The sequence below is a fragment of the Thunnus maccoyii genome, chromosome 11 (genome assembly GCF_910596095.1).
Source record: "Thunnus maccoyii chromosome 11, fThuMac1.1, whole genome shotgun sequence".
In the NCBI taxonomy this organism is placed as follows: domain Eukaryota; kingdom Metazoa; phylum Chordata; class Actinopteri; order Scombriformes; family Scombridae; genus Thunnus; species Thunnus maccoyii.
The window spans coordinates 11,228,322-11,255,724 of record NC_056543.1 but is presented as its reverse complement, the minus strand read 5'-3'; the positions used below and the strand labels follow the sequence as shown (position 1 = coordinate 11,255,724).

General features: G+C 37.3%; 1 protein-coding gene across 1 annotated transcript in view; it reads right to left on the bottom strand.

Moving 5' to 3' along the window:
• lrp1bb (low density lipoprotein receptor-related protein 1Bb) overlaps positions 1-27,403 on the bottom strand; it is a 281,139-nt gene that overhangs the window by 11,326 nt on the left and 242,410 nt on the right. The window contains exons 60-83 of the mRNA XM_042426612.1: positions 27,160-27,359; positions 26,590-26,778; positions 26,305-26,453; positions 25,937-26,030; positions 25,559-25,675; positions 25,028-25,147; positions 24,044-24,163; positions 18,924-19,040; positions 17,705-17,811; positions 15,391-15,523; positions 14,564-14,667; positions 14,197-14,329; positions 13,635-13,757; positions 13,339-13,461; positions 11,589-11,732; positions 11,165-11,299; positions 10,175-10,294; positions 9,734-9,975; positions 9,099-9,322; positions 7,907-8,013; positions 6,735-6,851; positions 6,318-6,491; positions 4,394-4,519; positions 3,829-3,993 (exon numbers count right to left, since the gene is read on the bottom strand). Of these exons, the coding sequence (XP_042282546.1) occupies positions 3,829-3,993; positions 4,394-4,519; positions 6,318-6,491; positions 6,735-6,851; positions 7,907-8,013; positions 9,099-9,322; positions 9,734-9,975; positions 10,175-10,294; positions 11,165-11,299; positions 11,589-11,732; positions 13,339-13,461; positions 13,635-13,757; positions 14,197-14,329; positions 14,564-14,667; positions 15,391-15,523; positions 17,705-17,811; positions 18,924-19,040; positions 24,044-24,163; positions 25,028-25,147; positions 25,559-25,675; positions 25,937-26,030; positions 26,305-26,453; positions 26,590-26,778; positions 27,160-27,359 (3,383 nt within the window). The remainder of the gene's footprint in view (positions 1-3,828; positions 3,994-4,393; positions 4,520-6,317; positions 6,492-6,734; positions 6,852-7,906; positions 8,014-9,098; positions 9,323-9,733; positions 9,976-10,174; positions 10,295-11,164; positions 11,300-11,588; positions 11,733-13,338; positions 13,462-13,634; positions 13,758-14,196; positions 14,330-14,563; positions 14,668-15,390; positions 15,524-17,704; positions 17,812-18,923; positions 19,041-24,043; positions 24,164-25,027; positions 25,148-25,558; positions 25,676-25,936; positions 26,031-26,304; positions 26,454-26,589; positions 26,779-27,159; positions 27,360-27,403) is intronic.

The following is a 27,403-nucleotide window of genomic DNA, read 5'->3' as shown; positions in this document are numbered from 1 at the left end:
TCCAGTGTGTAATTGGCCATCAATCTGATGATCATAGTTATATGTTGTATGGAAATGATACACCCACAGTTACACAAGTTAGTAGCAGTAAAAAACATTCAGTACTTTGGTGAGAATAAAGGCAAAGATCCATCCTTCCATCCATCATTTTCAAGCACATATGCATGTGTGGGTCACAGAGACAGCAGACAGGCACCTAAGTAGAGTAGATGAGGTGCCCTTTTACTCGGTTATGTCCTCCAGATCCACCTCAGGGATCCCAAAATGTTTCCAGGCCAGACACAATATGCATATAATTCCTCCAGTGTGTTCTGGGTCTGCCCTGGGTTTTCTTCCTCATCAGACATGTCTGGAATATCTCCAGCAGGTAGACATTCAGGAAGAATCCTAATCAGATGTTCAAATGACCTCCACTGAATTGCATCAGTATGAAGCCATTTTCAGTTTTCAAACATGTTATATAGATTTTTATCTTACATATGTTTATATACCACACTTGAGGCCTGTACTACTTAGAAAAAGACAAAAATGCAGAGATAATTATCTGGCTTCTGGCCAGGTTGTAAGGAATATACCCATCTTCTAGCCAAATACATATTTAAAGGGGAGCTTAAAGTAAAAGGACGCACATTTTTTTTCATCAAAGAAACAAGCTACCATATTGGGGAAATTCAGTAGTTCCTGATTGACTTCATGTCTCATCATCTGGTTACCTGAACAGGTTTCTTAACCAGATTTCTTTCCATGTGACATCACCCTGAAAATCAGGGGAAGAAACGGTAGGTAGCCAGTAGAATACACTTTGTCAGGAGAAGTATATTGTACAAGTATATAGCACTGTTGGTTGGCACAATTGGTAGTCTGAGGTGCTGCCACTCCTGGATAGATTTTCAAGATGCAAAGGGCAACCACTGTCAGAAAAAAGGGAAGACTGCCTACATCAGTCTCTGGGTCTGATGATGACATGAGTACACCACTTGTACATCACTCAGCTCTGTCATTTTTATTGGCGCTGATGTTCCCAGGCTCTCATTAGTAGTTCATTAGTAAACACAGGAGCATGTACATAATGAAACAACAATACTTCCGCACTGAGGTTAGACATCAAACACACTTCAAACTCTCTTCACTGTACCCCGTTAAAGGCATGGTGAAGTCAATTATAATGTATAAAAACATAAAAATGTTAGAAGTGACCTGAAATATAGCAAAGAAGTGACCTGGAATAAAGTTAGAGGCTATGTTAGATGGACAAATTGTGTAAAGATCTTAGGCTCCACAGGGGGCTAAGAACATAAGTAAATAAGTATGGTCTTTATGGTATAATGTACTCCATGTATATTTCTTGCTTAGTTTAACTAAGAAGTTATTTACATGCCAATGAAAATAGACTGAGGACAAAGGTCATGTACTGTGAAACTACTCTCTAAAAAGTGTTATTGCTTGTAAAACAAAACAAAAAAAACCCAACCTAAAAATATTGCAGGATGAGATTGTGTATTTCATTCGTACCACACATTGAAAGTAAGTTGTAGCTTAATTGAATACTGAATTGTAAATAAATCCTGTAGACAAGTAATGTATAGCCCCTAATTCCAATTCTTGTTAGAAACACACTTTCTGAATGTTATTATTATCAAGGACGAGTTTACTTATTTTAATGCAGGGGGGGTAGTACTTATTTTTGTTCATAATAAAATAAGTATTATTTGTGGTCAGTTGACCCACTCGACCTCTCTCTGGCATTATGAACCAACACCTTTTTTATAAGACTTTTTCTTTTTGCTAATTTGTGTTTATTGGGTAGCATTTTTGATATAAACTCCAGATATTACACATATTTTTCTTCAAAGTATAGAATAAGAAAGATCTATGCTCCTCACCGTGGGCACCTGGTTATATTTTAAAATGGGGGAACAAACTTGGAAAGATACATAGGGTTAGGGCTCACTGCTGCGCAGGGCTGCTGTTGTGCTGTGCTGCTTTGTCTTATCTGTCCCTGCGCTGTCAGTGTCTTCTATTCGCGCCACAACGTTATCAGTTATGAATTTGTTTTTCACTGCGTGACAAAATGGACATGTGGTGTGAAGGCGTGGTAAAAGTGTCAATTGAATGGGTCTCACGGTCAATGCTTGAGACTTGGCAGCCCTGCATGCTACAAGGATTTTTTGCCCATTTATGTTATAAAACAAGAAGATTTGTCAGTAGCAGACGTCACGGACACATAAGAGCAGAAATTCAGTGGAACCTTGTGTTTTTATATATATATATATAGAACTCAGAAATGTACAGCCTCTAATTGATTGTGAGGTTGCCTTCATTCATCACTCAATCATTTACACCAATATTCTTTTGCTTTGAAGACATATGCTCAATGCAGCGAAACCTCTTCCTTTATGAGAAACAACTGCCAAGCATGAATGAAACAAAATGCGCTGTGTCCCCAGCAACACAATAAATATCACAACACTTTCATTTTCTTCTCTGCCGTTCACTATAAATAGGAATACAATTCATCAGCCAGTGTAGCATGTTGGGCTTAGCTGGTGAATGAAACACAAACTAAGATTGATTGTTACCAATAGGAGCTCTGCCTTCTCTTATTCAGTCCTGAAGCCCTACTGCAGTGATCCCACAGCAAGTAACATGATTCCTATGCTATCTTGACAGACAGACTCCACCTCGTTTAACGAGCAGCAGTGATTATCCTGGCTTCTTTTTTATGCCATGTAGAGCTGTTTTAAACATCTAAACCAAATTTGAAAAAAGATATCAACACTGACTTTTTTTTTTTTTTTTTAAATATCAGTTTGCTTCCTGTTGAGCAGACGCATTTCCCAAAGGCAAATTTTATTCTATGATTCTGAAAGACCAGTGGAGAGTGAAAGATAGCCTATTTGAAGGAATAAACGTTTAATCAAACAATTTGCAACACAAATCAAAAACCCACCTTTTTATCTCCCCAACTATTCAGTCTAACTACTATGACTCCCTCAAACCGAAACACACTGCTCAGTTTTTATTTACTGGATGTCATTCAATGATCTTTAATAAATCCAAACCCCTTGAATAAGATTCTGCTATTATAAACCATTTATGTGGGAATACAAGCCACACTTCCTGTAACAGGGCAATTACTGTGGTGAATCTTTATTTTTAATAACAAATGGAAATGGAGATGTTGTGGGTAATTGCTTTGATTGAGGGATGATGCACGGGCTTGTAAATCAAGGATAGCACTTTTAATAGGGTTGTACATCCTGATTCAATTCCAGCACTGACATCTTAGCATGATATACATTCATGGAATTGTGGGGTAGAACTGTTTGTTCCAGAAATCATAAAAGCATGAAAGTAGACCTTGAATTTAGAGAAGGCTATTTGAGGCTTGTTCTCCAGGAACATCAATGACAAAAACTGCCCAGCTGGCAGATGTTACATTTAAAGCTTAAGTGAGGAAGACATAGAGGTTTAAAAGAAGAAAAATGTGGTTGAATGCCATCATGCACTGGGTCAATGTGCAAGAGGAAATGGGAAGAAATTGAAAATATGTGTTTGTGGCAGTGGTAGCTTGGTTTGCCCAAAGCATTCTCTATAGCGAGACTGAACACAAGAACCATCTATTCATGGATACTAGATGCTTATGTTTTAAGTGATCACCCATTATTGACAAACAAAGGTCAATATAAACATGAACCAACAGGGGTCTGACACAAAACAGGAATAACTGTGAAATATAATGCAATTTCTGCAATCCTGCAAGAAGACAGGAAGGAATCGTGCTGCAAACAGTGTTTGACTATACAGTATATTGTGAAGCAGACTTACCAAGGGGTGAGCCCATGCAGGTGCCTCCATTTAGGCAATAGTCTGTACAGTGGTTGACCTCACAGCGCTCCCCTGAAAAGTCAGGCCAGCAGTAGCACCTCCAGTCTCCTTTCTCATTGGCTAAGCAGCGGCCTCCATTCTCGCAGGGGGGACGGCATAGTTCACCTTCACAACAGCAAAGCTTATCACTTACTGTGCTGCAGTGTGTAGCAGTCAATCACAACAAATGGTGCTGTGCTGCTTATGCCATAAAACAACAACCAAGGAGGCAGAGATCTGGATTTTCAAGTAGGTAAAAAACAGCACCTGACTGACCATGGACTGCATGCAGGTGGTGAACTCTGGTGACAGCTATGAAAAACTATGGATGTCAGCTCAAATTTAATTATGGCACTGTATATTTACAAGTTCTCATTCTCTGATTATCTCAGGATAAGTAAAGGATTTTCATCTAAGCCACATTGCTCCCTTTATTATAGCCGTGGTTAATCCGCTCACTTACATGGCTAATCATAAAACAACAAGCCATCTAAATTGTGGCATTAAAATCAAAGAGTAGGCCTACCTGAGATGTTAACATCGCTACAGCTGCCATTGACCAGTACCTTTCCCTCTGGACAGGTACATCTGGCACCCGTTGGGTTGAGCAAACACATGAAATCACAAGACATTCTCAGGCATGGATTTGACGCTGTGGAGAAAGTTAAAAAAAAAAAAGTCATTATATTTGGTTGTGAAAAATGTATTTGTTCTATCTCAGAGCAAAGCTATTTATTTCAAGTGTTTTAATTTCTGTTTTGAAGGATGTTATTTTCTTGAAGTCGAGAGAAGCACAAGGCTAAAACATATGAATAACTTCACACAGGCCTCATCTCCAGATTAAATAATCAAGGATTGTAGAATGTGTCAAGAATTTCTTGTTGTCTAATTGATTAGCAGCACTTTGAAGTGCTCTTCATGCTACTGCCTTCAATGGGCAGACAACCACAAAGGTGTTTGTACTATGTTCAATACTGATAATCAGCATGTGAAAGCTATGAGAGGGGTCTGGCAATAACCATGTGAAAATTAATGTTTGAATTTAACATGAGACATCTAACAGAGCGCTAAAGAGGCCAACCTGAGCCCTAACTGCAGGAGCATAAGACACACATTTGTAAATTATTTAATGTTATAATTATGACACCATATGCCAAACACAGAGAAACAGCCATGAGCAGTGATTTGCAAATGTGATTTAAATAAAGATTTCTTTTTAATGAAATACAATTATTTTTATCTATTGTATTACACTCTATTTGCACTATACTGTACCTATATAATAAAATTATCTGATTTCTTACACAACTTATGAAAGTGAAAGACCAAAATAAATCTAAATGCTTGGTAGGCTTTTGCTGAAGATATCAAGCCTTCATGTCACAGATTTTTGCAAGATGTGTGTATCTTCTGCCCACAGACTACACACTACATGCTACACACTACACGGCAGGTCTAATGAGTCTCTGGGGAATGGAACAGCTGCCCTTTAAGTGAAAAACTGACCAAGACTGAGCTGACTGATGCTCTATAACCATTAACTCCAGAGATGTAACACATAACTGGAGCTGTTCAAACACAATACATGAAGAAAGTGGGAGGAGTTGGGAGAAGAAAAAAAAAAGTTTCCTGTGAAACATGTTTTTTTTTAATGTTACACACTTGAAAATGTGGCATGTTTCAAAGAGAGCTTCATTCAGCCTTATTTTGAGTAGGCTTGTACTCTTTAGGTATTATTTAACCAAGAGGTGTTATTTAACAGATGTTAAGCATATTGCATTATTAATAATGTTATATGTATGTAAGGTTGGACAGGTGTGCATGTTATTGCATGGTAAGAAATACGATTAATAAGTGTATTTCATTTTTAAGACTTTAAAGGACCAGTGTGTAGGTTTTAGTGGCATCTGGCAGTGAGGTTGCAGATTGCAACCAACTGAATATCCCCCCACTTGTTCTCAAGGTACATCTACAGGAAGTGTGTTGAATTAAGGTTACATGTCTTATATGACTATTTTGTTCATTCCTGATATATAACTTGTGCAGAAGTATATAAATAAGATGCCATACATGAAAGATGAAAGATACATAAGTACATATGAAAGAAAATACATTTTGAACTTATCTTTAATGATGCTTAAGAAATGATAATGATAAAAATATAACTAACTCCACAAGTAAAAATGTAACAAAAACAATATTTCCAAGAAAACAAAAAGTGAAACTAAAACTATGAACATGCATTAAGAAAGTTAACAAAAACTAAACTGTAATATACAGTATACAAAAAATCCAAATCTAAATAATATCAAAAAATTGTAAAAAAAAGTGTAGAACCATAATCATCCTGTTTGGGACTTCGGCCAGTTTTGTTATCTCTATAATTTGTCTCTAGAGAACAATTACACATATCATAAATACCTGTTACTTAAAACTTTAAGACAACTTACCATCTTGTTGTTTGTAACGGTGGGAGATCAAAACATTAGTGGGCTTCTCCACACCCAAATTGAAATATTCCACCGACTGTTTGCCGTACTTGTGAATCTTGAAGACCTCATGTTTTAGTCCAGTTCCATAGATGTAGTCTTCAAATATATCAATTCTGTACGGTTGGGAGATTCCTGTAAATCCAGCAGAGAAAAGAAAATAACCCTTTATGTACACTCACAGCCTTGGGATAGAAGAAGCAAGAATGTGCAGTGTGGGCAGATTGATCTTAACACACTCTTTAGAAGCTTACCCCCGTGAGACATACAAACAGTGTTATTGTTGCAATTATTTGATAAAAAAGTTGAGGAACTCAAAGAGCATCATGAAAAGTATGTGTTTAAAAAGAGAAGTTGCAATTTGTTAGCTGGCATTACCGTGTCTATCACTGATTGTCACCAAAGGGTCTGAGCCATCCAATCTCATGCTCCCTATCTGTGAGAGCTCAGGATCAGCCCAGTACAAACGTTGGTTGAAATAATCAATGGCTAGCCCTGTGGGAGGATGAAGGAAAGAGATTTATCTACCTTACAAATAACAAAGAGATCATCACGGAATCCCTCAATGCAGGAGACCTTAAGGTCAGGACAGTTATATGTAGCAGATGTGGAGCAACCCCTTTTTGTTTCTATCTCCTCCTGGCTGTTTGCATTCAATATTCAATTTTCTTGTGTCAAAATCTTATTGTGCACTGCACTTTTGATGGAATGCCTACATTACAATTTCAAACCAGTGACTCACTTTTACTTTCTCCTAAAAGTCTGACTGGATAATTGAGCACCTGGCTGGGGCATTTAAATCGGTATGCGTTTTTCCACAGATGATGAATTCCTTTTTCTGTGACCAAGACAGAGCCTGGGTCCCTTGAATTAAAGGAGGCCAAAGCAGCTCTTCAAAACTAGATCAGCACTAAGTGTCTCCCTGTAGACAAACCAAGCCCTTCCAAGTGGCTGTAAAATATTCCATACCACATAAATTTCCTTGGTGGTGTTTTATTTATCTTTAGCTACCATATCAAAGCGTCTACTTTAAAGGTGAATATATTGGCAAGTTACTATGATAGCGCTGACTGAATATATAATATAGAGTGAATATGTAGTATGTGTTAAGATATGTGAATTCTCCATAGTTATACAATGCTATATGGGTCATAACGTACTCTATATTGGGGAGCCCAATGACACTTGCTCCTGTGGATACCATCCAGAACTGTAACAAATTCATCTAATATTGTTTAATGCAATGTACAATTTAGATTTACGATTTAATTTAAGATTTGAACAGAAAAGAGCTCATGTAAACATGGTGAAACGATGAAAATTTCAAAATATTCCACTAATGTTTTGCAAATGCTTTATGAGGAAGGAAATTCAACAAGATTATTCAACTTCAAGGATAGACACAATGAGTTACAGTGAAAAACAGTGAATGTAAACATTACTTTGTTTTCAAGACAACTACACAGGGTACCTTTAACGTACGAAAGAAACAACAAGAAAGAAACATATTACACTATAAATAATTTGTGGGCTTTAAAAGAAATACCTACCGGTGGGTCTTCTGAGATTTTTCATTAAGAGCACTCTGCGTAAGGAGCCATCCATGGCAGACTCCTCTATGTGAGAGTGATCACCTATTACGCTCCAGTACATCATCCTGCAAGACACAAAGAGAAATACTGTATCTCCCTGACATCATCTCCTTGTAAAATATTGTAGACAGTATGCATAGAAATACACATCTCTATCTATATAGCCTAATAAATAAAAATACATGCATATTACATGCATATGACATGATCATGACCAATTGCGTCACAGCTACTTCATCACGTTTGGTCTTTCTCAGTACAGATTCTTGTAAATCCTTCTGTACTTGGTGATGTGTGTGATGTAATATTGAATGGCTTAATGGAAAAGCAATTCCAACAACACTGAGAACAAATAATGCTCTTACATAATATCTGCCAACTGGTGACGCATTAGATGGCGATGTAGCTAATGAATACATGTGTAAAGCCTCGAGAGAGAGGTATCTGCCTCATGTGGATGTGACAACTTTATTGTTGTTGGAAGGGCCCCTTTGACGTGGCAAGGCCTAAGTAAAGTTAAGTAATGTGCAGTAACAGGTAATGTAACTGATTTTGCTACTTCCATAATTTTTTCTTTACATACTTTTTTAAAGAGAATTAATCAATACCTTATTGATTACATTTTCCAGTTAACATTACGTTATTTAAAACCGATCCTTGGACAAAGGTCCATATCTCGATGTTTTTGTCAATAACTGAATATGCATCATACTGTAGCTATCTTGATGACCAAAGGTGCCCTTCCAATAGCAAGGCATGCTTGTCACTTATGTTGAGTGATTGTTGATAAGAATTGGTTTTGGGGTGGTTAAAGATAGTTGGTGTCTCTCACACGAATCTATATGGTAAGGGGACACAACTGAATTTGTTCTGCCTATAGAATTTTTCTTCGTTTTAATTCCGTGCTAAACGCCAACGGATAAACATTCAATGTTATGAGACATAAAAAGATGCAATAAAAAATGACACTTAACATGAAATTGTGACTTAGCTGAAGTATTCTGACCAGAGGGAAGATAACAAATGACTGAAAAAATACAATGGATTAATGGATGAACAAACAAACAAAAAAAAGCCTGCCTACAAATATTTTCTAAAAATAAAACATCTATTGGGCATGTGTTTTACCAGTTCACACTACACAACTTACCCTCGGGCTGGGTTGACAGCAATGGCGTAAGGCTCTCCTGCTATGTCAGTGATCAAGCGAGTGCAATTTGGTCCCTTAAGCTGGCCCACATTTATGGAATATCGTAATTTAGTCCAGTGGGCTGTGTAATAGCTGAACCAGTGCATCCGTGAGTGATCAGTCCAATAAATATTGCCCGTGATCCAGTCAGCAGAAATATCTCTGGGTCGTCGAAAGTCTGAACACTGCAACCAATAACAGCCACAAAGTCAGGCGCTCTATTAAATGTTATTGCATACAGTACATTCACATAAATGCGTGTAAAAATGAATAAAAGAAATAGCAAGGAGACATTGGGTACAATGCAGTCTATTATATGACACGGCTCACATGAAAGTTAATTATTTTCATTGTCTCATCTTGAATTGACAGACAACATGAGCAGTCATTGCATTTTACAGGCAGCTTTTATGTTAATCATTAATATAAAAGTTGAGTGCAAAAAAAATGATTGACATTAAAGCTGGATTTTGAAAAAAAAAAAAAAAGTTTTTTTTTTCTACCCATATTGTCTTAACCAGCAAATTGAGAAAGTATGCTATACACAGTACATTAAAAAACAGCAATTAACACACATCCAGCTTAGATATACTTACAATGTTTCTGACATTTGTTTTAGTTTGACTTCTTTCTAGAGTTTCTTTGTAAAAAATTCCACCAGGGTTAAATTGGGTAGCCCAGATAAACTTTTGGTGGTGAAACAAAGCATCCATCCCAATAATGCGAGCATTGTCCTCAATGTGAGTGAGCAGTTTGTGTCCATGGCTCTGGTTAAACGGATACACAAAACTTCGGATTTCAGTATCATTAGCTATGTAGAGCACTCGATCTTCTGGTCCTGCCCGGTGAGTTATCAATATGTAAAAAAGAAAACAAAAGAAAATTGGCTAAATTCCATTTCGGGTATTAGACAACAGTTTAGGCACAGCACATACAGTTTTATATTTTAGTTATCAATAGTTAATGACAGCATATTACCAACTTAGCAATTATGCAGAATACACAGGAATGTTTGATATTAAACTTTGGGATCATACCTTTTGCTATGCAGTTGCCATTGATCTCCTTATAATTTCTGTCACATGTGCACTTAAAAGATCCTTTAGTGTTTGTGCAATAATGAGGACATGTGTCAAACTGCAGACATTCATTTACCTCTGAAAAGAAAAGTAAGAACAATTTACTTGAGAAAAAGTTTGCTTAAGTAAAAGGTTGCTTTAGAAATGTGTCCGTGACTATAAAGGCTCCAAAGCATTTATTCATATTTTTATAAATCATCGATGAAACACTTAATACACATTCAGAGATGAAAGCGTATAAGCCAGAAATACAGTATGAGCCTTATGTATATTCTCTCCATAAGTGATGCCCTCGACTTGTGAAGAGGACATTATATGTACGCATTAAGTAACACTTTCTCCAATACACGACAAAAAGCCATTAACTGGGAAACAAGAACCAGGTCACAGGGTTGACAAAACAATAAAAGCTATTATCTCTTTAGACTAAATGACTGCAAGCAATATTCTTCATCTGAAATGTGTTAGTGCAGTAGAAGTAGACATAACAAGCAAACATGTCTCAAGGAGAGGGTGTGGGGGCGAGACATTTGGAAAGCAAATATCTAATAATTTTACAGTACTCCTAAAGTAAGTTATGGTATTTCTTACCAGTATTTCTTTTGATGACTTCAGCCAACTTTACCTTTCTTTTAATTTACCATGTAGCAACAAACATACAGTTGAAGCATATCAATAGTTAATAGCATTTTTGATATCAGTGTAATACTATAGGGACTGTCAGTCTCTGCGTCCTGTCCAGAGATTCTCCAGATCACAGATTTGTTACTGCCAGTTTACCGCAGTGAAATTAGAGGCCATAGTTTGGCATGTTTTGACAAGATCTGACAACTGATATAACCACATTATTTGTTTCTATTTAAACAATGTGGATTGCTAAACTCTGGCTTGGCTTTTTCTCTATTTCGCATCAGATGCATTTAATGCATAAAATTGATCACATACTACCTTCACATTGGTCTGTCTTTTGGTTCCTCTTGAAGCCAGGTTTGCACTGGCATACAGCATTAGCATTTGTCTGGTTGCAAATTGCATCCTCTCCACATGGGTTTGTTTTCTTTCCACATACATCTCCGCTGGAAACTACAAATAAAGACAGGACTTTGATTACATATCAGTCCTCTGCATCTTAGACACCTGCTGTGCTTTTCTTTTGATGTGCAAAAGCCAAGAGGACATCATCCTCTTTCATATAGTACACAACGCACCTCAAACATGGGCATACATATATTACCATAAATAACAAAACATCACATCTAAAATGAGGCGATTGCTGAGCTTCCTGATAGCATCATGGTGACATTCGGTACTTTTCATCTCTTCCGAATGCTTCTTTGATCTGTTTGCTTAAGTCAATTGGCGCTGTGCTTACAGGCCTTGCAGTCTTGCTCATCCGAGCCACCATCCCCGCAGTCACTGAAGAAGTCACACTGCAGCTGGATTGGGATACAGCGTCGGTTACTGCAGGTGAACTCTGTCTTCCCACAAGGCCGAGGTCTTCCAGCCACCACCTCTGCTTTAGTACACACAAAATCAGTTTAAAAGACAAGAACTAATAATCTATCTAATCCAGTACCGAATATTCAAGTGCAAATATGTAGCTTTCAGTTTCAAAAGATATTATAGCATAAGATGAAAATGTTGAAATTTAAGAAGTTAAATATTTGGTGATCTACTATCTACTCTACTATCTTATTACTTTCACTTTTCTTCAACTGCCTTTTAACTAAATGTGATACTCTTTTTCTTTTATATCCCAGATTACCTTTGTTATTGGCTGCAAAACAAATCCATTTGTAAACAAAATCACTTCTTTCTGATCCTTTTTAACTCACAGTCAACACTGAGTTTGTAATAGGTGCTACAATAAAGGACATCACAGAAACAGCTGTTTGCTAATTATCTAGCCTGCAAAATTGTCAAAGTACTTTGCATATTTTGTTTTTGGTCATCAGTTTACTTGAATTAATGACACAGTTGTCATCTTTCCTTGCAAAATATACAGACAAAGAATGGGAGTTTGACATCCACCCTGAGCACAAAGGAGTGAAGGAAGGGAAGGAACAGAATTAAGTGATCGAGAGGTGAACGGAGGGAATGATGGGATTAAGGTGAGATTGAGGGGATGGATGGACGGAAGAGGCATACAATGGAGGGAGGTAATGGAGTGAGGTAAGAGATTGATGGTTGTATCAATGGAATCAGAGAGGAAAAAGAGGGGAGGACAGAGAGAATGAAAGAGTGAGAGATGAATGATGTGATTTGTCGCTTCCTATTCGGCCTGCTCCGTGTTATCATTCACAGAAGGGGGACCATGTCAGGACACTATGATAAAAGGACCGGCAGCGGTTGTGCCCCCATATCATATCATATAATCATAGCATATCAGAGTAAAATAAAATAAAAAAACACTCAAAAATCAATTCAAGCCTAAACTATGTACACCAAATGTTTTACAATGAAACTAATAAACCTCACAGAGTGGCAGATACAACAAAACCTGCCCCCACTTTGTCAACAAAAACACGGGTGATTTGGTCAGTTCCACGTCAAGAATCCTCTTCAACTTCAAGATTTACACATAACACACCATCAGAAAACCACTGGGCATGTTAATATCTACCAACCTGGTCAGCGTTTGACATTTTATACCAAAGGACACCACACATGGAATGAGAGGTCTAAAATATCTTTTTTCTTTTCTTGGATAAATTGACCTCTTCAACAGTTCGCAACTCATATATGGGGAAAATGTGATAAGGGGTCATAAATAAACACTGGTTCTTTTCAGAGGTCACACGCTACAAAGGTTGGGTTGGGTAATTTCCTGTCTGCATCAAAACACTCACAATGAACAGTGGTCATGGGATGCCAATTTCATTCCCATGCCTAATTAATGTTTTTGGCTGATAAGATTGCTGTATTTTCAATTAGAATGAAACAATATCTGCACCTCCACATGTCTAGGACAAGTGCATCTGGGGAGTTTGGTTATCTAATAATAGAAGTAAACTTCTGCTCTCTGTTTAAAAAATAAAATAATAAAAAAAAAAAAAATAACAAAAAAACAAAAAAACTTTTAGGTAACATTTTGCTTATTTAGTAGTTTTATTTATGCTCACCACACTCTTCCTCATCCGAGTTGTCACCACAGTCATCCACTTTGTTGCAGACTTGATCCGTGCGCAGACACACGTGATTATTTCTGCAACGGAATGGCCTTGTAGGAGGACAGGGAAGTTTTGCTGGAGATGAAAAGACACAAAAAGCTAATGGATATGTCTTTCAAAAAACTGCATGGAGTCTTGTATGAAAAGACAATGAAATATTCCCTCTTAGGAAAAAGAAAAGTAGTGCCATATAAAATATGCATCAATTGCCTTCAAAGGAAAGCCTTGTGAGTGACAATTCAACCCACCACACATGTCTATGTCTTCGTCGGAATTATCTCCACAATCGTCCTTGCCGTCACATACCCACGTGTGGAGTTTGCATAAGGTGTTGTTGCAAATGAATTCATCAGCACGGCAGAAGAAAGCTCCTGCAATTACACAGATAAGTGATACTCTGCCCCATACTTTTAAGACTAACTTTGGTAGAAAAGTGCATTCAAGGTTGTAGAAGGTGTGACTCAAAGAACTGTACATGACAAGATTATAATGACTGATCATTTTGCATAATGGTCCTGACAGCCCTGGACCATTTTGCCTCACAAAAGTAAAGTCTAGAATCCATTTTTGTCTTCCATCTCATCTGAAATCTCTCATTCTTACCGTATTTGTATTTACCTTTGCCAAACATTGTCTTAACTTCCCTCGCCAATATTATGTCCCCTTTATAGTAAAGGCTGTTAAATGGTTTACATGACATATTTTCAGTGTAAAGATTTCAGATAGCAAGTGAGAATCTTTTTTTTTTACCTTCAGAGACCCAGAAAGCATTAACACACTCATGTACTGTAGGGTCACACTCACACCTACCTTGGCTGCAGTTTTCCTCATCACTGTGGTCCATGCAGTCTAAGACATCATCACAGCGCCAGCGCCGGGGGATACAGTGAGCACGATTCAGACACAGAAACTCATCTTCTCTACACTCCTTTACACAGCCAATCTGTCAGCATAGAAATACCACAAATCATCAAAACTGTCCCTTCTAGTGATGTCAGCTGCAATCAGAAAGAAAACACTGAATGATTCATGCTTTAACCTGGGTTTGCTTCATGACTGAACAAGCAGCTCCTCACCACTGAACTACTGCATGTTTAAAAGTTATACAATTTTTGGGAACAGAAAGGAAATAGTCAGAGGAAATGCAATACATTGAATCATGTGAAACTGTACTGACCTCATCTGAGCCATCCAGACAGTTGTCATGTCCATCACACCGCAGGCTGGCTGACACACACCCTCCACTGGCACACACATACTCGTTCACAGAGCATGAAGGGACTACTGGGTAAGGGCAAAGTATATCAGTCAGAAATTGGTCCCCCTTTTCTCACTTATAAATCACTCAGGTGTGACCTTTTCAGTTTCTTTTTTATGAACGTGTGTAAAACTCCACATCACGGTAATGCTGGAGAGAGATTATTGTAACTTCTGACTCTTAAATACAGTATGGTGTTGTCCTGCAGGCCAGCAAGATCATACTGCGTGTATTACCAGGTGCTGAACAAAGTACTTCACAGTACTTGGCCAGTAATGAACGATGGAACTCAACAGAGCAAATCAGTAGAACTAAGAGCACTTGTACTCCTCCACATAATTATCTTATATTTTATTATGGAACATTTTCTTTTCAAGGTCTGACAATTAGCATGGAAGTACACAGAAAAATTGGATTTCTGAAAACAAAATCATTCATTCAACTTACACTTACTTTACTGTGTACTGTATAGTATCTTAAGGTAAGGATGATAATACACGGAAAATTTCTTCAACCAAATTTGACTTTGATTTGAGTTTATGTGGTACAATAATAAGGCTAAAAAATATAATGGATTTGTCCATGCAATAAGGTCTACCTTCTTTTAAATAGGAAAGGAAGGAATAGGAAAAAATATTCCTGAGAATACAAAGTTTAGAAACAGGCAATGTTCTATGCACCAACTGGTGCTTGGAACTACTAATCAGTACTCAGACTCAGTCTTTTACAGACTATTAGCTTTGCACCTGTTCCCTGGCAGTTTTTCTCATCTTCTCCCATCTTACAATCTTCTTGGCCATCACACAGCCACTTTTGCGAGATGCATAGGTTGTTGTTACACCGAAACTGGTCATCTGCACAGCGTGCCTCGCAGCCTTTCTGTGAACCAATATAGTAAAAACATGACATAAATATATGGTAGAAGATCACTGTCATAATAAAATTATCATATATTGCATGGTTACTGGTAGAAAAAAACACTTCTAATCTGTGAAATATCTTGACTGGGCTCTGGAACCCCCCCTATCATGCAAACTTGCAAGTGCCACTCATAACTGCTATAAAATATATTCAAAACAAAGTTCATTTTTCACAATCTTTGGATTTCAGTGCTGGCAAATGTAAAATAGGTGAAGAAGCCCTTGTGGTTTCTGTGATGTACTGTGTCTCCTCTTTTAAAGCTCATTCAAACTGCTTTAGAATCCTGGGCCAGTAGTCTCTCAGAGAAAATGTTAATCTTCACTGTTTAAAAATCTGACAATGCCTCAGAGGTTTGCTCTTATTCTTGGAATTGAAAATCAACATCTTGCACTTTTGTACCCACTGACAAAACATAAAGAAATTGAACTTCATGACATGTTGGATTCAGTATGAATACTACCAAACTTTGTGATGTAATTTTATACAGATTGACCACTACTATATAAATGAAGAAACTTGTTTCAATAGTTATAATGATTAGTCTATAAAATACAGATTTTTTGTGATTTTGAACAAAACAAGAGGAAATAATATAAAAACAGTGAAATCAAACATAAAACAAAGCATGTTCTAAATATATAAACTTGTTCTATATACTGTATGTTTTAAATATATAAACTTGTTTTATACACTGTATGTTCTAAATACATAAACTTGCAAGTATCTCTGAAACTTGAAGAAATACTGTTATTTGCATCTGTTTATGCAAATAAAGATGTTCAGTCAAAAGTTTACTGTAGTGGAGTAAATATATTAAACTATTTCTACTTGAGTACAGGTCACAACTAAAATTTCTTACTGCAATTTTTTTACACACTCAAGAAAATATTTTCTGTTTATAACATAATAATGGGGTGAGCAATCTACCCACATCATGCCCACTGTGAATAACTACATTTAATAATCACCGTTAATTATAAAGGCCATTGAATGGCAACTTGCTTTCCTGAAACTATTTGACTGCGCTGACCCAGAAAGCTGCCACTGGGGAGACTTATAATAAAGGGTTAATTAGGGTTGCGCTGCTTTGCATGGGGAGGGATTACATATAAAAATTGCTGTGCCAATGTTGAACAGAGCAATAAATTAACAAGAATAATGAATCGTAATAACAAGCCTTTGTCCTTGAATTATGCATTGCGCTGCATTATTATCACTGATGGGGCTTTTTGTAAGAAACCTACAAAAATCTCTTTACACCATGAGTTTAAGTTCATTTCTCAACATATTACGAGAATGTAAAATTACAATGGCAATTTGAAACTCTATAAATTAAGATTAAGATTCAACGAAACAAACAGTCTTTGTTTGTTTTGTTCATAAATATGCTTATGCTGAACAGCATAAGGGGATTTGGATTTCCAAAGGCAAATGAATATAGGTTATTTCATGGACTAATATACTTGAAGTTACAATAACTCATCACAGTGATATTTTCTGTCCAGCGCTGTTTCGGAATGCAGCGACCATGACGAGGAGACTTGGATTGAGACAATTAATTGTGCCTAGAATATGATTATTTTCTTTTCAAGTGGCAAAATACCCATCCAATTTCACTTCCCCTTCAAATTGAGATATTTATTCTGTTCTTGTGCCGCAAGCTCAGACACTAACAGACATTTACAGGAGATTACAGACTAAATTACAGTATCCATATGTATAAACTGTATTTTTGAACTGTGCACATTGTAACTTAATATCCTTTAATGTCCTTTGTATGGTCTTCACAATATTACATTTTGTGTAAACTGACCTGTAATTGATATATTGGCTAGTACTGACTAATGATTTAATAGATCAGTTAGCACATGGTGATATAAGGAGAGTACATGATTTAGCATGATTTCTCATGATTATAATTGCATGATTATTCACATTAAGAAAGGCAATATGTCAGTAAAGGCAAAATGTCCAAAATGATGATTTATGATTTAAAAGGGTTCTTCTACTTTGAAGTGTGCAGTATTTCATTTTTTATTTAGCGTCTTGCTAATATCTGTGCCTCATTAACAGAACTAGTGTGAGTTCAGCTCCCTCTTTGATTTATAAGTAAGTGGTACACATATCTCAAACACTGGCCTCATCTGAATTATCCAAGCAGTCATAGTCCCCATCACAGCGAAATCGAGAGGAGATACAGTCTCCGTTTGCACAGGCAAAGTCCTTGTGGTTGCAGGTGACTGGCTCTGAGTCGGGAAAAACACAAAAGACACAAATTCAAGCCAAAATGATTCATTTTCCAGCATTATACACAACAAACAGACATCCCCAGATACAGTTATTGGCCAAATGTTCTGTGTGTAGAATCACATGCTAATGCCTTGGCAAAACCATCGTTTTATATAATTAGAGTCATTTTGTATTAGAAGTGGAGAACACTGGCAAAGCTGATCAGCATGTAAATACATTCATTGCTCTGCTTGCAATTGAGGGGGCAACATACTCTCTGATACCAAAAATTGTGTAACTGCCATTTAGTGCAAGTCTGTCCCTAAGGACAATATTAGGACGCAGCTAAACAGCTGCATCAGATCCACTGTCTGGGCCCTCCCCTCGTTATCATGGATTGTTAGCTCACTCAGGGTGTATGTTATGAGCTGTGCTGCAACAGAGACTCACAGCAGGCATTGCAGCAAAATCTGATTTGCAGCCTCTCCACTGTCTGCTGGTCCACCTGCTTAATTCTTTGCCACCAAACACTTGACTGGCTTTTATTTGCATTTTAAGTGACATTAATAGGTATGGGGAATAAGCATCTAATAAATCATGTAAATTATGGATACTCAGCAAAAACACACAGACGGCCTGCACATACTTATATGATATACAGGCAAACAATCCCACTCACACATGCAAGGACTTGAATGCACAAACAATATGAAATTTAACTAGGTGCAGTGTCACTTCATGTGAAAATAAAAAGTTTTCTTCTAAAAGATGATGATAAGTATCTAAACAAAAGGGAATATGTACTCAGTAAATTGCATGATATCAAGAGCTCAGGAGCCTGAGCCTCACATTATTCTCAGGGAAATAGCGCAGATAATAAGCTTGAAAGAGAAAGTTGAGGCTGGCTGACTTGATAGTTGAAAACATTACTAACAATGTATATAGAAGGTTGTGTGTGTGAGTGAGAATGAGAGAGAGAGAGGTGACAGGGTGGTTGTGGTGGTGGGAGGGGCAGTCAGGTGTCTTCAGAGAAGTCCAATTCTTCAATGCCTAAGAGCGTGTGGAACGTCAACAGTGTATATAAATGAACAAACTGAGCTGACAGAAAGTGAGCGAGTCAGGTACTCACTGCAGTTCTGCTCGTCTGAGTTGTCTCCACAGTCATTCTGGCTGTCACACCTCCAGTGGTCTGGGATGCAGTTGTTATTCTCGCAGCGGAATTCATGAGGTCCGCAGGTCTTTTCATCTTTTTCATCAGGAGCAAACAAACACAAAGATGAAAATGGCTTCAAAGAGCATGAATATTAATGGTGTGCTAGCTATCATATTTTCTGGGTGTAATCATCATTTCCTCAGGGTTTCCCTGAGCAAGTCTGACACTGAGTTCAAAACACAGTATGCACTCCAGAGGCTAACACACCGTAAGATGAAATACCTGACCGTGCTACCAATCTACCTCAACAAAATTTGTGACATGAAGATGGCAAAATGAACTTTCTTCAAAAAGACATCTGAGAGGATTTTGGAAAACAACAAATACTGAAGTCTGATTTTGGCTTTGTTATATTCCAAACCCAAACTGTGTTTCTTTCTGTTCTGTCAGTGCTAACAAGTACCAACAGCAGTGAATTATTGATATTTTAAATGCCATGTCTTTCAGACTGTGACAGACTGCTCTGGATATCAGCACACAGCTTCTTTGTCATTAATGTAATTTATTTGATTACAGTAAGTAGTACGTTCAAAATTCCAAAATTCTTAATTGCTATTAAATAACAGAAATCTCATATTTTCTTTTTTAAAAAATATATAAGTGCAAATTGTGCAAGCGGGATTGTAAACAAGGTTCTCTGGTTTTGTCTCTTTGACGGTGCATGACTTATCCTCTCAACTTGAATGCCCTGAAACTTAAAGCTTATTGTTTGTTGTTTTACTGATTTTTTGATAACACTTTCTATGAAGCCCATGTCTATGATCCATTATAAGCATACTTATAATACGTTATAATCTGCATATAGCACAGTATAATTATAGTTATAAGCACTTATAAATATTCATAATGCTTTATAACAATAATCATGACACATTATGAAGCATTTCATAATGACTTGTAAGGTCAAGTATAATACTTCATAACTGCTGGCCACTTGTCATTTCATCAGTCATTTTACTAGTCATTTTATAATGCATTATAATCACTTATCACTTACCAAGTCACTTTTGTTGATTATACGTTTACATAGTAAGTAAAACAAAAAGCTACAGGTGTGATTTGAGTCAATTTAGTGTTTAGAGTGAGTTTTTTTGAGGAAACGTTACATCAGTGAAATGTAAATGTCCATCATTCATGTTCATCACCAAAAATGTTGTGTTGAATTGGAGTACTCCATTCATTGTCTGTTATGACCTGTTAAACAGATAAATTAATTTTACAATGTTTTGTGTTGTTCTTGCAAAGATTTCATTATATTTTTTTTCACTTTACTTAAAGAAAACAATGACCATGTATAATGACTTATAACCAACTTGGAAGAAAGCATGTAGGAGAAACTATGGTGGCCACGAAACCTGCAAAAAACACAAAAGGCCCTCTCTAGAGCCAGTGTTTGGTTTGTCCATTTTGGGCTACTGTAGAAATATGGCGGTGCAACATGGTGGGCTCTGCGGAAGAGGACTGGCTCCTTATAGATATAAAGGGCTCATTCTAAGGTAACGAAAGCACAACGATTCTTATTTTCAGTTGATTATATACTAATTAAAACATACTTATGAATATTATATTCCGTTTCTGCCAAGTCCATTTTGCTAGATGCCACTAAATTCTACACACTGCATGTTTAAAGCACCTTTATAATGCATTGCAACAGTGATTATAATGTATAATGAAATGATTATAATGTGTTACAACTATGAGGATTATAATATACTATGATCCTTGCAAAAAAAATGTCTGTGAGTGACCAGCAATTATGAAGTATGATACTTGACCTCATAAGTAATTATAAAATTCTTTATAATGTGTTATTATTATTGTTATGAAGCATTATGAATATTTCTGAGTGCTTATAACAATAACTATCCAGTGCTATAAGCAGATTATAACACATTATAGGTATGTTTATAATGCATTATAGATATGGATGTCATAGAAAGTGTTATCAATTTTTCCAAAAAAGAAAGAAATAGATTTTTAAACATTTTGCTTGTACCTGGTTTTTCTTTGCCCAAGAACCCACAATTTTTAACATGTTCCTGCTGCAAGGCAACATTGATCACCACAGTTTAAAGTAAAACATGCTTGTGATGACAGCTTAGAAAATCTGTAGGTTTAAAAATATGAAAGGAAAATGGGAGAAAACATATGTTGTGTTGATTCAACCCAAATAATACAATGACTAAAATAATGAGCCTGTCTTGTACACAAGATATGAAAATTGCATTTGCATACCTTGAACACATAAACCAAAATTAAATTGGTCACCAGACTTGGGTCAGTCATTTGACAGATTGAGCATTCCAGTGTTAAACATTAATGGCCTGAGTTAGAATTATTCAATTCTAATGATTAGATTTTTCTTTTCCTCAAAAAGAACAGATGTTTTGATGTTTGCTCCAGCAATACTTCCTCAGGATGGGTTTTCAAAGTCAAACTGAGAGCTCCCTTTTAAAAAGTCATTTCAGTGCAGGCATCATCAGGGATAATGGCCAAGGTAACGCTGTTATCAGTTAGGGAAGAGATGCGTCAAAAAAGGAGGGTGGCAGATTCTGCCTGGATCTCTTTCCAACATGACAGCAGGAGGAGAGAATCAGGGGGGAAAGCTGAGTTGAGCAGCAGAGGACACGAGGCAAAGCAATTCATTAGGAAGCAGTTCAGTCACTTACAGCATATAAAAGAGGTGACACAGAGAAAAAAAGCTATATTTCCCTGCTAAGTCAGAGCTCATTACTGTGCTAACAAGCAACACTTCCTTAAACAGTCTGAGGTAATTCAGAGTGAAAATAAAATACTTTTAAAACAGCATTATCTCTTTTGTGTGCTCTAAAGTGTTGAGAACTTCAGGTGATGAATTATCAGGTGACACTGACAAACACTGTGGATAATCCTGTTTGAGGGGCTAAAGTCAATCATCAGTAAGCTACAAAAAGTGGGATAGACATTTAGCAAATACAGCATGACATTAGGGTCTTTTCAAGTTAATCGACTCTGAATAACACATGACAAACAGTAAAACCTCTACATGAAACCAACTTAAAATCACAAAGGAATCTATTGAGAGGACGAGTGAGGTGTCAAACATCAAAGCAAAAAAAAAGCTCTCTTAATAATAATCAAAGTTCTTATTCAGGCAACTCTATGAAGCAGCAACACCTGGCTTTCAAAACCTAGGGGATCTTGAAAAACTGATAAATAACCATTAGCATTACTAATGTTGCAATTAATGATAAAAGAAATGCAGTATCAGTCAAAATTAATTCAAATTAATGACCTGTGTGTGCAACTCTGGTCAGTGCGGCTGACTTTATCTTTGGTCAATAATGCATGTAACATGACTGATCTGGACATATGCAGGGTGTTTATTATGTATCATGGCTCACAGGCTGCTGCTTGTGAGTGATTTGGTATCAAATCAGTGTTTCTGAATAAGTCCTTGAAGTGTTGGCTGCTGGACCGCATCTTCTGCCAGTGCATTCAGTCCAGAAGCCTTTTTCTCATCATTTCTGCCGTCCATTAAAACTGAACCTCCGCCATTCCCGATCACATGCCTTTGTGAAGCAGGTGTCTTATGTCAGCCACAAAAACAAGGTTTCGGAAATGGATGTAGGAAACACACTGCCATAGTGATTTCTCCAAGCAATGATTAATATGATTGATATATGATAATGATTGAATTAGTTATTTAGAAACAGGCCCAAATTTCTCACTAAGTGCTGAGTTTATTTATTTATTTAATTAAATTTCTCTTTAGAGGTGGCGATAGCAAAATAAAGTCTCTCTCTCTGCCTCTATATTCCCTCCTGAAGATTTCCATGGTTCTGAAAGGTTTTGCATGACAGACATGTCATGCATCTGACAATGGAAAAGACTTAGCTGTGAACTTTAAGTAAGTGCTATATTTCAGCTATGTAGGCCTACTAACTACATTATATACTTTTGCCACAGTTTAACTTGAACACTAGCAGGCTTGATACGTTTGCTGGTGGTAGATTTATGATTAATTTGTGTCCTTGGTTATGTGTTGCTGTTTGTTTACATTGCATTCCAATTTTTTCTGCTAATTAAGATGAATCAGTTTGCACAAATCCTTTCACCTCAGTTGTGAAAACATTTGTGCACCTACTGCATGTGACTCCACAGGAAGGGGATATAAAGACTTTTCCAATCCTGTAGTTAGTCTAGAGTTTTATACGCACGTCCTTGTGATGCAGACTTGTAAAACATAATGACATCAAGTTTTAGTGAGTATACAGACATTTTCTCACAGCATCTCAATTTCAAGTCTACAACATGGCCACATTAACAATTAAAAGTTGCATTTTGTACTTTACCCCATATCTGACATTCAATCTAGGTTTAAAGTGAATTTCCAAACCACCCTTTCAACCTTCAATAGCAATTCAAAAAATTTGATGAAAAGGGTACATTCTCAAAAGGGAAGTGATAATCAGTCCTCTTGTAGATGAATCCTATACTAGTTCTTTGGTTTCAGAAATTTTAACATTTTATATTTTATCAAGTTTTAGAAACAGATTTAGAGAGCAGGGAAAAGAACAGGGAAGTTAGTTTGGCTACTAATTTGCATGTGGTAAAATATTTTACTGAGCTTTGCATTGATGGTGAAGTTGTTTTGATTGAAGAAATTCTTGCTCTCTTCAGAGGCATGTCAAGAAAATATAATCCTTGTGGGTGGTGTGTAAAAGTTCTTTATACTGAAGAAGTACAAGTTCCCAAGGTTCTTTACCTGGCCTCGTAATAATGGCTTTGACCAAATACCCGTGGTAGTGAAACTCAGTTTGATTGCATGTGTGTGTTTGTGTGAGTGAATTCAGTATTTAAAGACTGACAGCTGTCCTTCATGGTATTCTCCCTCAGCACAATCAGATAGGCAGTGAGAACAAGTAGAAGGTCTGAGTCAGACCAGAGTGAAGGCAAGTGTAAAATTAATTCAGATTAAATCAGATTCTTCCCCCTTAAACTGAAAAACAAGTGGAGTAGTGTGATTTATGGTTAAGTGGGTTTCCACAACTCACCGCAATTAGCCTCATCTGACCCGTCTGCACAGTCAGGGTCCTCATCACAAACCCAGAGTTTAGAGATGCAGTGCATTGAGGCCTTGCACTGGAACTGGTCTGGGGAGCATGTGCTTTCAGCTATGGGCAGAGAGAGAGGATGTGTGCGGGAAAGAGGAAAGTTATCCATATCACCATTCAGAAGGAAATTTAGATTTGTAGAAATAACTTGAATGTCGGAGTGACCATAAAAAACTACTGTGATATAAGAACCAGTGAGGTACTGTAGCCATTACTTTCTCCAAAACACTTACACATCTTCTTGACATACCTTGGTAGTTTAGTATTATAGCAAGCTGGCTGTAGTTGCTTGTTGTAAAACCTCACTTTGTTTCAGATAGCATTTTAATTTCAGCGGTGCAGTGTTCATTACAAAACTGCATTCAAAACCACATTCAATCATGCTGAAAGTCTAAGAAGGGGTGAGGTAATTAGCTTCACTTTAATTAAAGCTTTTTCTCCTCCTTACTGTCTTGCATTCCCTTTCCCCCACTCTAACCCCTCTTGCAATCACATGCAATGCAGCAGGCTGAAAGACTTGAATGGGGTGTGATATTCTGATGAGTTACATCATGGCAGAGAAAATCTGGTCTTATCCTCTGTGTGATTCAAGATCTAATCCCTTTTCACAAGAACAGGGCATAACAAGGGTTGCTTTTGGAATACTTAATGAAGCCTATGCACGGTTAATGGCATCATATAGTCTGTCCAAACAAAGAAATAAATTAACCATGTAAAAAAAAAGACAATTAAGGTGATTTATCCATAATATTATGTATTTGAAATAAACATATAAAATAATAATAAAAATAGTAACTTTCATCTAAGGTTTTGCTATATTGTTGAGACATCAAACTGGGCATATATCCATAAGCTTCCCGTCTAAAAGCTCAGAAAAGCCATTTCTAAGACAATGAGTCTGAAAGAATTAATGCAGGGCCTTACGGCAGTCTGTCTCATCTTCTCCATCACCACAGTCATCCTGACCATTGCAGCGGAGGTTAAGAGGGATGCACTTCTGTTTCCTGGTACACTTAAACTGGCCTGACAGACAGATGTATGTCTCTGGAAGAGAAAAACAGGTAAGGGGCCAAGGGAGCAAAAAGCAAATCATCTTTACTACTACTTCTTCTACTACTGGTTCAAGTATTCAAGTATTATAGCCAGTTATGAACACTTCTACCTTTATTACTGTAAACACATGAAAAATTACACAGGTAGTGAGCAGTTTGTTTGCAATTAGTTTTTAATAAATAATAAGTGGATAGTATAAACATGGCTGAACACATGAAAAAAACAGCACAAATACAGAAAACAGAAAGTTAAAAAAGACATGACATGCTGTTTAACTGATGAAGACAGATCGCTGGGAAATGCAGAAACATCATAGCAATTAGCAACAGGTTTTAAATGACACAAAATGAAAAAGAACCTCTTAGATTTCATCTTAAACAGCAATAGTTGTTCCATTCTTACCACAGTTAGCTTCGTCTGAGTTGTCACCACAGTCGTTCTCTCCATCACAGATGAAAGGAGGAAGAGCACAAAGGCCAGTACCACACTGAAAACGCCCAGGCTGACATTTGAATTCCGCTGTTGGAAAGGAAATCACAACTATATCTCAGGGTTTAAATTGTGAGAGTTACATACATTGGTACATGGCCCTGTGTAAGAGTGTAAACATGCAAATTAAAATGTCTGTAAACCAAAAGTAAATAAGCAGCAAAGGCAGAAACATCAGTCCCTTCAGTTTCAATTCAATTTGAATATCCCCCTAAGCTCACCAAAAGAGGAGTTGACTTTCTTTACTATAGCACTACTTTAAAGCCAACCTTGGAATAACATGACACTCACGGCAGTCCGCAGGTTCGTCTGATCCATCCCCACAGTCATCCACTGTGTCACATTTCCACCAGAAAGGGATGCACTCATCTGTCCCGCAGCGAAACTGTTAGTACCACAGAAAAATATATTTAAAAGAAAAGAACAGAATTGGAAGTCAACATGAATACTTGACTATCCACTTTAGCTTCAACATTCTTCAAAGCCAGAGTCAAAATCAATACACAACCATTTCCTAGGACCTATGGTACATGTCAGATGAGGAAAGCATATCAAAGTAAAGCAATTTTGCCTTTGGGGGGAAAGTACTGAACAGGACAGAAAAGCAACAATATGTTCAAACTGGACAAGAAGTGGGAAGGAAGAAAAATTCAGCTGACCTGACTGGAGGTGCAGTTGGAGAGGCAGGTCTTATTGTCAGCAGCCAAGTAAAAATTAGTGGGACATGCACATTTGTGTTCCCCACCGGGAGACAGGAGACACAGGTGACTGCATCCACCATTTGCAATCTGACACTGGTGCTTGGGTACTATACAGAAGTGCAAAACAGAGAGTCCAAACTGTATTACACAAACCATTTCCTTCTTAAAACTGTAAAGGAGGCCCATAATCACTGCTCGGCATGGGAGGATAGAATGAACACAAGTGCCAGATGGACTTTATACCTTCAGGCTGGCGCAGGGAGTGGTAGACCTTGATGGATTTGATGGCTTGCCAGGAGTTGAGGAGCTCCATCCCTTGAGCGCCAGTTGTCTTATGAGCACGCCGCAGTGATTTGGACTTCCCATCCGTCCAATAGACAAAGTCCTCAAACAAAGTCAGTGCCATTACCCCTTGGATGTGATCATAAGACACTGGAAAGGGACAAATGGCCACTGTGAGCTTTTTATTCAATTCAGCAACCAGGAGCTTTGCAGCTAACTGGGGAAAAGGGACACTTCTAATACAAATTCCCTTGGACATTTGCAATAAGAGTTGACACTTTTAATCAGTAACATCCATTTAACATCCATTTTTAAACATAAACCATTTTAACTTCATAAATAGCAGTAATTACATAACCATTCCTAAACACTAATAGGTACCAGTCATCCTTAGAGTTTAACTTATAGTATCTATCTAACTATGCCTGTTAAGAATTTAAAAGCCAGATTTGGGGAAAGCAGAGCTTATTGAGAAATTTTGAAGATTTTGTCTTGTATCTTACTGTAACATAGACAGGAACTTAGCCTCACCTTTGCGTTTTTGGGTGCCATCCATGTTGGCAAACAGGATGTGGTTGTCATCTGCCCAGTAGAGCCTCTTGTTGGTATAATCGATAGTGAGAGCAGTGGGGCTATATATCTCCGTGTCAATAATAACCGTTTGCCCTCGGCCATCCATGCCAATACGCCCGATGTGAGGGGGTTCACAGCAGTCTACCCAGAATACGTACCTAGGCAGAAATATAGCACAGTTCAAAGAGCTATGTAGTACAGC